Here is a 14,008-nt window from a genome sequence, read left to right on the forward strand (position 1 = left end):
TTAGTTTCTTCGGTGGAGAATAAAATAGGATATTTTGAAGAAACCAAACCATTTTGATTACCACTGACTTCCATTGTGTCAACAAAAAACACTTGAGAAATTTCTAAAAAACAATTTACAGAAGCAAGAATGTCATGCAGTTTTGGAATGACATGAGGGCGAGTTAAAGACAGAATTACAATTTTTATGAGAAATATTTTGATTATAGAGGAAAGAATTAAGCCTCGGAATATTTCATAAGAAATTGTGTTTCAGTTTACAACTACATATCCTTGCAAGAAAAAAAGAAGAAGAAAGAAACACTTAAACCAAAGGAGTGAAATATAAAATGAATCCTTACGTTCATGTAATTGTGATAAAATAAAATAAAAAAATAATCTTAATATCTAAAAAATATTGAGTTTCACACACACATGAATAAAGTAAAAGTTTAAAAATACAATACATATCCTCTGGCTGATATACATATACATGCTACTGTATTGTTGGAGATTTTGTTGCCTTTTTAGAACTGTATCTGACGAGACAATATGGATATTTCATAAGTACACTACGACATTAAATTATCTTCAATAAATCATATCTCTGTCATGTATTCTCTCTGCATGTACATCTTCCCTTGGTAGATAAACATAGAACAATGAGATTTAATGGATGTGTGCAAGTCTCTGTTGATGAACAAAAGCTTATAATTAGATAGAGAAGTATTACAAAGTCCTTCATAATGAAGACTGGAGAACTTTCATGACTGCTCACTGAGTCCACGCAGATGAAACAACAGGAAACAATGCTATTTCTCCCAGGATTACACCGGTTTTGAATGATTAGTTTAATGGGAGTAATGATGCATGTGCTGCCATAGAACGCTGAAAGGCCTTCGTGTTATCAAGAATTCAGAATGTTATCGTCACTAATTACATGTCAAACAAAACAATTAAGGGGCTTTCAGACAGCTTGAAAAGGAGGGAGTCCGAGAGAGAAAATAATATGTTTTGAGTCACGTTTCAAAAGAATGAAAGTTGGATGAATAATTATTAGGAGATTTTATATTTAGAAATGGCATTATGGCACAATAGTCAAAGCTAAATTAATGCACGATTTGAGGTATAATTCGTGCCTTTTGGACAAATGGCACAGGACAAGTTAGCTACAAAGTTTAATACTTCCTGAGTATGAGAAATTGTAATAGTGATGCCGATATGCCAGTAATTTTTTTTCATGTTATGCCTCAAAATCAATAAAATGGACAATATTGTGGTGTACAATAAACAAATAAAACAATCCACTAAAAATCCTTTAACTGTTTAACGTTTAAACGGATATGCATTTGGATAATTCCGAAAGATTACATTTAACAGTGTTATTGAATTATTAGTATTTATAAGATTAACTTTAAGTGAGTGTTAGATGATGGCAAAGATAATGTGAATGTATAAAAAGGGGAAAATGAACATATAGAAATAAATATCGAACATCCGCCAGTAACCGATAAGGTACAGATATTTTGCATCCTTAATGAGTATTTAGCAAACTGCTGCAATATGCTTTGGCCACAAATCACTTCAATAGTACTTTGTAGACCAAATAAGAAAAAGAAAAAACAGTCACCAAACACAAAGTCACAAAATTTCCACGTCATCAAATCAAAGTTAAGACAGCGAGAGAGGATTTCTTCGTTAATCTGACTGAGTTTATCATTGTAGTCTGTGCGTGGCGCTAATGTATGTGGCTAAAGCACTCTCAGTTTATACATAACATTGACTAATACTTTAGTCATCTCCTTAAGGCGTTAAAAGAAGCTTAACTCATTTTTGATACGAGCACAGTAAAACCTCAGCACTGCTGCTATACATGCCATCTAAGTATTACATCTTGCAAGAAAAGCAAGCAACCTGGTCTGACAAAACAAGCCCAAAATATGCTTGAATAAGCAACTCCAGGATTTTCATTGTCTGGGGGAAACATATTTACAGTATTGCAGCATAAACTTGTGTAAAACATTGATTAAGCAATTCAATAAATGTTGTATTTCAATAATTTTACAAAAAATAAATAAAAATTGTTAAATATACCAGCTGTCTATATATAACCTATCTATATCTATATCTATATATAAACTATACAATAATAATAATAAGCATTTTATTATTATTAAACATTTAATTATATAATGTATTATAATTTATTCATAATTTTACAAAAAAAATTGTCAATACATTATTATTATTATTATGATGTTAATTTTGGGGATGCAACGATACCACTTTTCCAGAATGAGTCTGATATCAATACTTTTATTTTTAGTATTCACTAATACCTAGTACAGATACCTGTATTTTCATTGCATTTTAATTGTTTTCACAATATTGGGCAGAGAAACCAAAAGAATATGCATCAAATTAGTTGGCTTAGCAAATCGATATCACCTTCAGTTATTTTCATGCCTAATTATGTCTGTTAAAAAGTATAGTGGAAGCTACTGTTACTTTCAGTGTTCATATTATTGCTCAATGATATTTTATCTTCAATTTAATATCACAGGGAATATTTAGGGCTGCTCGAACAGGCCTCAACCAGTCAAGAGCAGTGAGTGATTTTCTCTGCCTTTTGTTGTTAGATTAACATTGAGGACAAAGGCAGCAGTAGGTTTATTAGGCTGCTGTCACTTTAAGAGCTGCACGTATCCAACATACTGTTACACGCGCGTTTTCTTTTCAATTGTTTACGCTCACTTAAGACATAACCACCTATGTTTCACAAGGATACTTGCCTATAAGGGCATATTGACATTATTTTGTGAGAATGTGTCGGTTATCTTGCAAGACATTAAATGAGAACTCGATTTAATAGGCAATTCTCACGCTGTCTGATAGGCAGCTTTCTGGGCGTGCGCTTCGGATGTTTGCGCGTTTTCTTGAAAACGTAATGTGATTATTCTACCACCTTCCTGTAATAATGTAGGGAACCAATCATTATGCATAAATCATGTAACAGTTCATGAGCGCAGTATCGGCCAGATACCGATACTGCTATCAGTGCATCGCTATGTAATTTTTTTATTTAAAAAAGTGCACATTTCCATATAAATGAGCCCTAAGTTCCTCATAATAAGAAGACATGCCGACACTGAAGCACTACTTGATCGCACCTTCTTATACTGTATATACGATGGGACAAATCATAGTCAAGCACTGCTTTCATCGACTGCGCTGTCCAATTAAAAGTACAAAGCATTTGATTCATTTGAGGTAAATGAAATGGGCAGATTCCTCTTTAAGTCTGTAAATAACTGGAGGGCATGTCACTGAAGTGGGACTTGTGCTTAGCCCAGCTGTGTGTGTGTCAGACACTGATGTCTTTAAGCTCCAGCACAGATCCTCAGAGCCGTTAAATCCCTCTGATCAAAGCAGTCTAGCCCTGAAGGGTTTCATTTCCTATCCAAACACCACCATCCGAGTACGTTTAATGACATTTGTTTCTCATGTCACAAGATGGAGGCTCTGGAATAACTCATCTCAGTTAAAGCATTACACCACAACATCTGTTCTTTAGTTAGATATATAAAGCATCCTCTGGTTATCGCACTTAATGAAAAACAACATGCAGCACGGACAGATTCACTATGAGAAGCCCTGGAGAGTTTACAAGGTCCTCCCTCAGCAGCTCTTCAGCAGCCATTGGTCAAAGCGAGCGCTGCGTCTGTGCTTTCCGATGCTTTATTATGCATGTTGTTGCACACTGCATATGGAGAGCAGAGGGAGTTGGATCTAATCTCAGCTCAGTCTCCCCACAGGGAGCTGCCTGAACCCTGCTCGCACCTGTGGCCGCCTCATTTTGGCATGACCGATCTCCAGCTTGCTGATTGAATACTGGGCAAAAGAGCATGTTGATGAGATCTCTTGCTTGGATAATAAACAGATTCACATGGAGGTCGGTCATTTCTCCGTCACTGCTATAAACGTAACGTTCAATGCAGTATCTTCACTGCAGTGCAATGGCTGGTCACTAATGCCCCAAAAATGGGTTGCAAATTTGTTTTCGTAAAATCAATTATGATACAATGTGGAAATAAAATACAGTGTATCGACATCATTACAATGCATTATTGAAACCTTCCACATCTATATTTGAACTGAAAGTAACACTGAGAGCCAAGGCCTTGCAAACTGACACCCGTGTTGTAACACAAGATGACAGTAGGTGTGCTGATTTGGTATGGAAAGCAACAATGAAGGGGAGATGACAGACTACGCTATGGAAAAGTTTAAGTCTCACAAAATCTGTAAAAATGGTAAATAAAGTAAAAAAAAAAAAAGTAATAAAGTAAAAAGAATATACATGTTTTGTAATAAAACACGTTTCTAGCATTTTAGTATGTTACTATCATCTTTCTAGCATGTTTTAGCACATATTTTAACATGTTACTGGCATCTTTCTAACTTATTTTAATGTTTCTAGCATGTTTTAACAATGATATCCCACTATAACATGTTGCTAGCTTGTTTGTACCACGTTTCAGCACACTGTCAAGCCAGCACAATTACTGTAATGCAAAAAAAGAAATATTAAATAAACTGTAAAGTGTGTTAAATCAATCTAAACGAACATTTGGGTCTAACAAAATATGTAAAAATGCCCAGGTAATATTTCAAATTAAAACAAAAGTACTACAAAAGTAAGGAATAAGAAATTATAAAGAATATATACATTTCTGTTTATAAAACTTGTTTCTAACATGTTGTAGCATATTGCTAACATGTTTTAATATGCTGTTAACATGTTCCTAGCATTTTAATATGTTACAAGAAGCATCTTTCTAGCATGTTTTAACTTGTAACTATTACAGGTTGAAACGTTGTGCTAGTGAAAGCCAATCTGAAGGGCAGAGATGCTCTGTGCTGGCCATGAACGGAGGAGCGTGACGGGGACAGGAAGCCAGGCACAGGAGCCACGCTAAGACAACAGCTTTCACCAAACAGAGAAAATGCTACATAGACGCACATATGCTCACTAGGGGTGTGAAAGAAGCTCGGATCGCACAGACCTGTTCAGAATCTTAATTTAGACCCTCTCAAACTATCTCCAGCCAAAGCTCTGAGGGTCATCAACACCCCATTGGTATTTTAATAAACACTGCAGCCAGGCCTGCCGAGCCGAAAGAAAGGACGGACAGGCTGGAGTCTGAACCTCAGGATGAAGAAGCCAAGCTGCTCTGAGTCACGACCACAACACCATACAGCGACCTGGGCACATGATCACCTAGTGATCATGTGCATGTTGACAATTTAAAATCAACATGAAATTACAAAAAATTAATACTTTTATTCAACATGGACATTTAATTGTTCAAAAGGGACAGTACATTTATAATAGTAGTCTAAAAGATTTCTATTTTTAAAAAAATGCTGTTCTTTTTATTCATCAAAGAAATGTTTCTTGAGCACTAAATCAGCATATTAGAATGATTTCTGAAGGATCATGTGACCCTGAAGACCAAAGTCACAAATTCAGTTTTTCCATTAGTATAGAAAAAAATAAAATGTGGAATGTATTAAAATAGAAAAATGGTACTTTAAATTGTTATAATTAAAATATTTCACAATATTACTGTCTATACTGCATTTCGAGCAAAATAATACAGCCTTAAAAAACTAAAGTTTTGAAAGGTAGTGTATTTGTTTCAGTACGGAGCCCCTAAATGGACATGGTGGTGGGAAAAAAAGAGAAACTTTTGCATTCACAAACATTACGCCCTCGCAAACGTTTTGCGAGCCAATGCAAAGTTTCTTGGAGGAACGCAAAACATTTGCGAGAGAACGCAAAAGCATTGACAAATAATTTTCCCTCACATCATATATATTTTTCCTTCACTATGTGGCTCCGTAGGGGCAGTAGTGTATTTTTGGTATTATCATTACAAATAAAAAAGACAATTTTCACCAAATACATTTATGACAGATAAAATCAAGTCCTGTCATTTTTTCTTGTTCAATAACCTGTTTCACTTTGAAACATTTCAGATTATGAAATTAAATGGATAAAATAAAAGTAATGGGTTGCGAATAGCATTTCATGTTGACTATAAATACACACTACAGCTGGGTTTAAAGAGCAACAATTAAGTTGAGAAGTCAGTGGACACCATTATTCACAACTAAGATTATTTCATAGGAGCAGATTTCGGCAGGTTACCAAGATCATCCTCCGCACAACACAAATGACAGGTTTTCTATCAAATCCACTGCGTCACTGCCACTTGACTTTCTTCCCATTATCACAGTCCACCATACATGAAAAGGCTTTATGCTGTGCCCAGTTGTGAACAAATAAGCATTTGTAGTATTCAGGCCATGCTGCATGCAATTCAGCTAAATGCTCAGCAATTTAGAGTTTGATTTTAAAATCTGTATGCAAATAGGAGGGGAGATTTGGGTAAACACCAATCTGAGGCATAGTGAGGAAATTAATCAGTATAAAAGAAAGTTAATCAAGGTTTAGGCTTGAATCAAATGCACATTTAGTGGTAGTGTATGTAATGAAACACAACAGATGCTTATTATCAGTTGAAATAAACAAAAGGATTGAAGCTGTCATATTAGTAAAGGCCAGGTAGTCCAGTTCTGAATGAAATCAAGCCACATGGAAAGCATAAGAATCCTACTGTAAGCATTGAAATATGCTGGTCAGTTTGAAACTATGATGTCTGAAATATTGGGAGAGGAAGTGCCGACCTACCTTCAGGTCTGTACTGAGCTACGATGGTGACAGTCTGTCCAGCATTCTTCAGAGCTGCAGCCGCCTGTTCATGCGTTGCACTGCGGAGGTCCACCCCATTTACCTGCATACAAACATACAATATTAATGATGTGTACCACAAATAACCACTGATGCCAAACACAACCAGTGGGGTCCAATAGCCTGAAAATGCTAATTTAGAATTTAAAATCTACTGTAAAACCTAGAAAACTATTACTGTAAAATGTATGGATATACCAAATACAAATACATTCTGCAATTCACTTTTTCAAATCAATGTTTCACTGAAATAAAAAAATAAAATATTTCTGTAAGATTGACAATGAGTAATAATGAGCAACAATTGCTGATAATGCGATGTTCTTCTTACAGAAATGATACGGTCTCCTTTCCTCAATTCTCCACACAGGTCTGCAGGCCCTCCTGCTAATATGAAGGAGATGAAGATTCCCTCTCCATCTTCTCCTCCTACAATGTTGAAGCCTAGTCCTGTGGTGCCCCTATGCAGGACTATTTTCCTAGGCTCCCTTAAAAAACAAAACCAGCATTTATTATTTGATTTGATTGAGAAGTTCAGGAAAGCATGCTTAAATAAATATTCCAATGCTTACAAAACCGACAGACATACACACATACAATTATTTGCAATCCCAGAAAGATAAAAAAAATAAAATAAATTTGACCAGATCTCCCTCTAGTGTACAAAATATGAACTACACAAGAGAGATGCATTCTCTTACAATTTGCAAAGGTGCATCGCATTATTACTTTTATCTGCAGTTCAAATTGTATGTAAATGTGATGTGTGCAATTATGTATTTATATTTATAACTATAATTACACCATTTGTATGATGATTTGTATCCTGAAAAGTGTAAACACTTTCACATCATCCTGATCAGCCAAACAGGGAGCCTGACGTAAAAGTGTTCAGCAGTATTTTTGGTGCCAGAGCTGATAAAATATTTAAATATTAGTTTGCCAAGGACAGCATATTTGTGAAGCATGCATCTAGTAGTCTGTAGATGGCAGCACAGCCTCAAATCACTGGCTCGGTAGCATTCGCACGTTTTCAAAGACAAACCCTCACTCAACATGGCTACAGACGTGTCTTTTAACCCTTAAAACTCTAATAACAACGGTTCAGTAGAGTAACTGAGTGACGTTGACAAATCTCACTTATAAAACAGTGTATTTTTATACCCATCCTGTAGAATTAAGTCTTAATTCAAAGCTTATCAGATTTGCCAAAATTGACTTCACAGATTGGTTGGTCATTTCATGACGGCAGCTTATGACGTAAAAGGCTGTTTGTTTTTAACATCAATATGACGTATTTGGCAAATTCTTCCAATGGGAAATAAATCCCCATGATTAAAGGGGATAAAAATGGTAAAGCACACCAGTCAGTATGTGTGTGTGTCTTTGATAAGTATCTACTGTTCTCTACTGGATAAAATATATGGTGGACTGGCCAAGATCATCTACACAGTCTTTCTCTCTCTCTGTCTCTCTCTCTCGTAATACCACTCGCGAGTCGCTACTGACGACAACTCTTTCGAAATGAGCAAACAAATCAGGTGAATGAGAAAGAACAGGACACAGCAAAGAGGCTTTATCCTAAATGAAGTAATATCTTCAACAGCTCTCCAGAGGGCATTTAAAACTGTCCAACAAATACTATGAGTGATCTGCCATATGTCACTCTGCATGTGTCCTTGTGAATGCCATACATCAGTGGTTCTCAATAGGACTTAAAATGATTGAAAATAAGAGAAAACAAGCATCAAAATAAATTAAAAACAATTATAAAATTAAAATATATTTTTTATTTTACATCACCTTAACAACTGTTTTTTTCCCCCCCTATACTTTGAAAAACCAGGGTTCTCACTGTCTGGATTTAAAAAAACAAAACTTTCCTTTGCAAAAGTGAGAAAAGGGAGTTTTATAATTCAGATATATGATATAATTCTTCAATATGACGAGATAGTTATGTAATGTTTAAAAACGTACTCTGATACTAACTTAACCTCGGTTCTCTCTAGAGAGGGAACGAGTACTGCGTAATATCTTAAGCTATGGGGAAAACCTCTTTTCCACGAGATATTGAAGCCAAAAATTATCCTTAATTTGGATTTAATGTGAAACGCGTTGCAGCAGCATGCAGACATAGGCAAGGCGGCTTGCGTGCCTATTGGCTGACCTGCGGCAACAGCAGCAGCCTATCGAGAGAGGCCCTGCGTGACACCATATCCAATGGGGACGCTTCGCGCCACTACGTCACGTCCTGCCGAAATAGGCGTGGCCTTGACCTATAAATATAGCTCGATGGGCTGATACAAACTGGTTTTCATCGCCGAAGCGAACCAGAGAATGTTGTAAGCACGGCAAAATACGCAGTACTCGTTCCCTCTCTAGAGAGAACAGAGGTTACGTTAGTAACCGAGTACGTTCTCTAACGAGAGTTTCTCTCGTACACAGTGGGGAACACGGTGTAAAACGCCGTGCGTACTGGGATCCGACACTAAAGTCCCAAGGCTAGTAATCCGAGACTCATATAGTGCATAATCACCATAGACTCACAGAGAGTCAGAGAAGAGAGGCTGTAAGCATCATTCCCCATAAATAGCATCCTACAGGAGCTAATCATGTTAACAGTGTACCACGCAGTCAGGGTGAACGGCGTTCAGCCTGAACTGGGTAGCAGTACGGGTCTTTCAACACCCACGGAGCTGTTCTATCGATCAGTGAACGATGCACAAGCAAAATCCAGCCTTCTGAGCCAGAGCAACGGGGCAGACAGAGCTGATTACTAGACCGACAGAAGCTTAGCCTGTAAGGCGGGAACCTCTAGATTATAAAACCTTATAAATGTAGACGAATTTGAAAGACAAATTTTTCATGTCTGACAAATGGATTGGCTCGAATGGGGCACCTTTCATGGCTTCCAAAACCGTAGAAAGGTCCCACACGGGGACTGAAGGATGTCTGGGAGGGTTCAGCCTCCTAGCTCCTTTGAGGAATCGTACGACCAGATCGCTCCTCCCCAGTGACTGGCCAGACGCCGTTTTAGTAAACGCTGCTATGGCCGCTACATAAACTTTGAGCGTGGATGGGGTTCTGCCCTTATCCAGTAGCTCTTGAAGGAAGGAAAGAACTTCCGTAACCCCGCAGTCTAGGGGTGAAAAGCCCTGAGCTTGACACCAGCCAGAGAACACAGACCATTTTGAGGAATAGAGCCGTCTAGTAGACAGGGCTCTAGCCTGTGTGATCGTGTTTAACACTCCCTCCGGGAGGTTAGCGGATACCCGTTGATGGCCTATACATGCAGTGTAAAAAGGGCAGCGGGGCCAGACGTGGGCCAGCGCATCCCTGCTTTTGGAGAAAAACTTTGGACAGTGAGCGTTTTCCTAGGACGCGAACAGGTCCACCTGCGCTCTGCCGAATGTCTCCCACAGCAGTCTGATCGTCAGCGGGTGCAGCGACCATTCTCCTGCTGGAACATTGTTTCTGGACGGTCTATCTGGTCCCAGATTCAGGTGACAAGGCACATGTGCTGCTTTCAACGAAAGCAGGTTGTGCTGAGCCCAGACCAGGAAGCGTTCCGTCAGCATGTAAAGGTTTCGGGACCTGATGCCACCCTGGTGATTTATATAGGCCACCACTGACATGTCCGATCGGACCAGGACGTTTTGACCTTTTATTCAGGGACAAAAAAGCCTCAGGGCGTTGTCGACTGCCATCATTTCCAGACAGTTTATGTGTAGAAGCTTCTCCCGTTCTGACCACTGGCCAAAGAACGGTCTGCCCTCGAGCAGCGCTCCCTATCCCGAGGTGGAGGCGTCCGTGGACACCACCTTCACACTCGAGGAAGTCCCCAGACTCACACCTGACTCATACCAGTCGATCGCCTTCCAAGGTTCCAGAGCTGAGACACATTTCAGATCGACCTTGAGGCGAAACAGACTGAAAGGCCCATGCCCGAGGTGGAACTCGCGCTTTCAGCCATGACTGCAGTGGGTGCATGCGAAGCAGACCCAGCCGGAGTACCGAAGATGCTGAGGCCATAAGGCCCAGCATTTTCTGAAACCTTTTGAGCGGGACAATAGTGCGGCAGTGGAAGGATTTCACGGCGCGCTGAAAGTTCAGTCTGCGCTCCGGCGACAGGTGCGCTGTCATAGACAGCGAGTCCAGTACTGTGCCCAGAAAACCAATTTTATGACTGGGAGACAGCGAACTTTTCGCCCAATTGACTGTTAGACCCAGGTTCCCGAGATGCTCGAGTAATATGGTCCTGTGTTCTATGAGCTCTGAGCGTGATCGAGCTAGAATCAGCCAATCGTCCAAGTAGTTCAAAACTCGCATGCCCCGAAGTCTCAGGGGTGCGAGAGACCCGTCCATGCACATCGTAAATGTACGGGGTGCCAGGGACAGGCCGAACGGCAGGACTGTGTATTGATATGCCTGGCCCACGAAGGCGAATCTCAAGAAACGCCTGTGATGTGACACTATTTGTATTTGGAATTTGTATTTTGGAAAGCGTCTTTCAGATCTATTGACAAACCAGTCCTCCTGGCGAACTTGCGCGAGGATTTTCCTGGTTGTAAGTATTCTCAACTGGCGCTTCACAAGCACTCTGTTCAGTTGCCGCAGATCTAGAATGGGTCTGAGACCCCCGTGTTTTTTCTGTACCAGAAAATATCTGCTGTATACACCCCCTTCACTCTGAGATAAAGGTTCTATGGCCCCTTTGCTCAGTAGTTTCGCTATTTCGGCTCGAAGTAGATGAGCTACCTCGTTCTTTACCGTCGTCTCGACACGCGCCGTGTAACAGCGGAGACGTCGAGCGAACTGCAGCGAATAGCCTCTTTTAATAGTGTTCAGCACCCATTCTGATACCCCGGGAAGCTTTGCCCACGCATTTGCATGAATAGCTAGAGGTAGAATGAGATCTGGGCTCTGGCCACAACGTAGTGACGGCCCGAAGAGCTCCGGTGTGCTGAAAAGTAAACACTGTGTTTGCTGTGTTCGAGGGCGGGGGGCACGCTGATCACAGTGGGCAGCCTGGCCGCGCTCGACTTCTCTATGACCGTTTGTGGAGAGAGACCGAGCGGGACAAACCCCGGCGGGGTTTAACATGTCTGTGAGGGAATGTGTGCGCGGGACAGCAGGCACACTCACTGCACTGAGAACACTGTCGGCCTGAGCTAACTGAATGTCTGTTGGTTTAGTTTTTACAGAAACCATGGGACATGTATTGTGTAGTGTTTGCGGACACTGTGTCGTGGGCACATTCACTACGTTTAATGCACAATCGACATGAGTCGATTTTATTTGTGCGAGCCCTGTACTGTGTTTGTGTGTTGGAATGAGCACTGAGCAGTGGGCATTTTTATAACACTCATAACACCATCGGCCGTGGCCGGAATACCAGAAAATACATTATTTTTGAGATTTATCTGGGTCGCCGTAAAAACGGTGTTTGTGTGCAGGCAAGCGGGTTGTGGTACCGGCTTGTTTACTGCAAAATACACTGAAACAGTCACATTGTTTGGAACTGAACGAGCGAGAAGTTTTGGTGAAAATCCGGCCGCAGCAGGATTTGAACACCGTCGTTTTCCTAGGGGGGCTAGGAAGTTTTTGAGACCTCGGGCTTTATCTCAATCCTTGGCCGGAGCCCGCGTGTAGGGGGGCGGCGGCCAACAAAGCAAGAGCGCGGTCTCTGGTCTCGGGCCTGGCGGCGCTGAGGAGCGGTGGCGGTGGGCGGAGGCTGCGTCAGGAGCTCCGAGCAGACGGCTGTTTTGAGCGACCTGCTGCGGAACTAGAGCGATTCGGCAAGAAGTGCTTCATTGCCTGTGACGTCTTCTGAACCTCGACAAATCTGTCCGCAAAATCCTTGACGGCAGATCCGAAGAGGCCAGCTGGGGAGATGGGCGCGTCGAGGAACACAGCGCGCTCCGAGTCCGTCATCTCCGACAACGTCAGCCAAAGATGTCTCTCAGCCACAGTGAGAGAAGCCATGTTTCGCCCAATAGCTTGTGCAGCGGATTGCGCAGTGCGAAGAGCCAAGTCTGTAGCACTCCTTAAATCCGGCACGCTGATAGCTTCCGGGTCCTTCCTCGTCCATTTTGCGGAGAAGGTCGGCCTGGAAGATCTGCAGAATACCCATAGTGTGCAGTGCAATATACGGCCTGCCCAGCGGCAGTGTAAGCGCGACTGTGCACGGCGGAAGTCGCACGGCAGGCTTGAGAGGGTAGCACTGTCTGAGCGCGCCGTCCAGCAGAGGGCGGGCAAAGATGGGCTGCTACAGCTGCGTCCACTGGAGGAAGAGAAAGGTATCCTCTGATTTAGCACCGTCCACCACGGAGAATGCTGCAGAGACAGAGGTACGCAATCTGGCCGAGAAGGGGGCGTTCCAGTCCTTTGCGACTTCTTCGTGAAGCTCAGGAAGAAAAGGCACGGGCCTAGATGGTGATGGGGTTTGGTTCTTTTGCAGGAAGCATCCGTCCAGCCGGTTGCGCGCAGGCTGCGCGGGTGCCTCCCACTCGAGGCCGAGGTTGTCGACGGCCTGTGAGAGAAGACGCATCAGCTCTGACTCGATGCCAGCCCTTTTTCATTGAAGGCTCGCGGGCAGAGGGGGGGAGGTCCACAGAGCTCGCCCAGTCCTCACTGTCCGACGCCAGGATAGAGCAGCAGGCCTCGGCTGTCTCGTCGATCTCAATGGCGGAAGCGGCGGCGGACGGCGGCCGTTATCCGTCGGTGAGCGACTCGAGCGATGCCGGTGAAGCTGGCGGGCGAACCGGCGAGCTTTGGCAGGCAGGAGAAGACTTGGGAGCGTGCGGAGCAAGGCGCTTCTTGCGGTGCGGCACTACAGCGAGCACCCATTATTCACTTTGAATTTATGGGACTAATGTAGTATGAAATATTTATTTTGATCAAAATCAGCATGTTAAAATGAATTCTAATGGATCATGTGACACTGAAAGACCCCCTGTGATGAAAATCAAGTCAACACCAACACCAGTATTTTCTCATTAAAACTGCAGTGAACCAAAGATTGTCTCAAAAACATGGTTTGAAATCGCCGGTGATCTCTACGTCATAAATATGTTGTAATCAATCACATCAACATGCAGCATATTATTAATTATGCTGAGTCTCAACCATATGCCTTTCTCCATTGACATTCTAAATAGTTTCTCAGGATTCTAAGCTTACCGTTTTGTGTCCGATGACGTAGAGAGCGATA

The 14,008-nt window shown here is 41.7% G+C and overlaps 1 protein-coding gene across 16 annotated transcripts in view; it reads right to left on the reverse strand.

Moving 5' to 3' along the window:
* The window catches only part of dlg1a (discs large MAGUK scaffold protein 1a), a 143,390-nt gene that overhangs the window by 22,806 nt on the left and 106,576 nt on the right, over positions 1 to 14,008 (reverse strand). For all 16 annotated transcript variants that reach the window (XM_077198741.1, XM_077198738.1, XM_077198737.1 and 13 more), the window contains 2 exons: positions 7,127 to 7,283; positions 6,736 to 6,838 (listed from right to left, as the gene is read on the reverse strand). In XM_077198741.1, the coding sequence (XP_077054856.1) occupies positions 6,736 to 6,838; positions 7,127 to 7,283 (260 nt within the window). The remainder of the gene's footprint in view (positions 1 to 6,735; positions 6,839 to 7,126; positions 7,284 to 14,008) is intronic.

Source organism: Siphateles boraxobius, unplaced genomic scaffold (assembly GCF_051911475.1).
Source record: "Siphateles boraxobius isolate OS27281-9 unplaced genomic scaffold, OSU_SipBor_1 41, whole genome shotgun sequence".
Classification (NCBI taxonomy): Eukaryota; Metazoa; Chordata; class Actinopteri; order Cypriniformes; family Leuciscidae; genus Siphateles; species Siphateles boraxobius.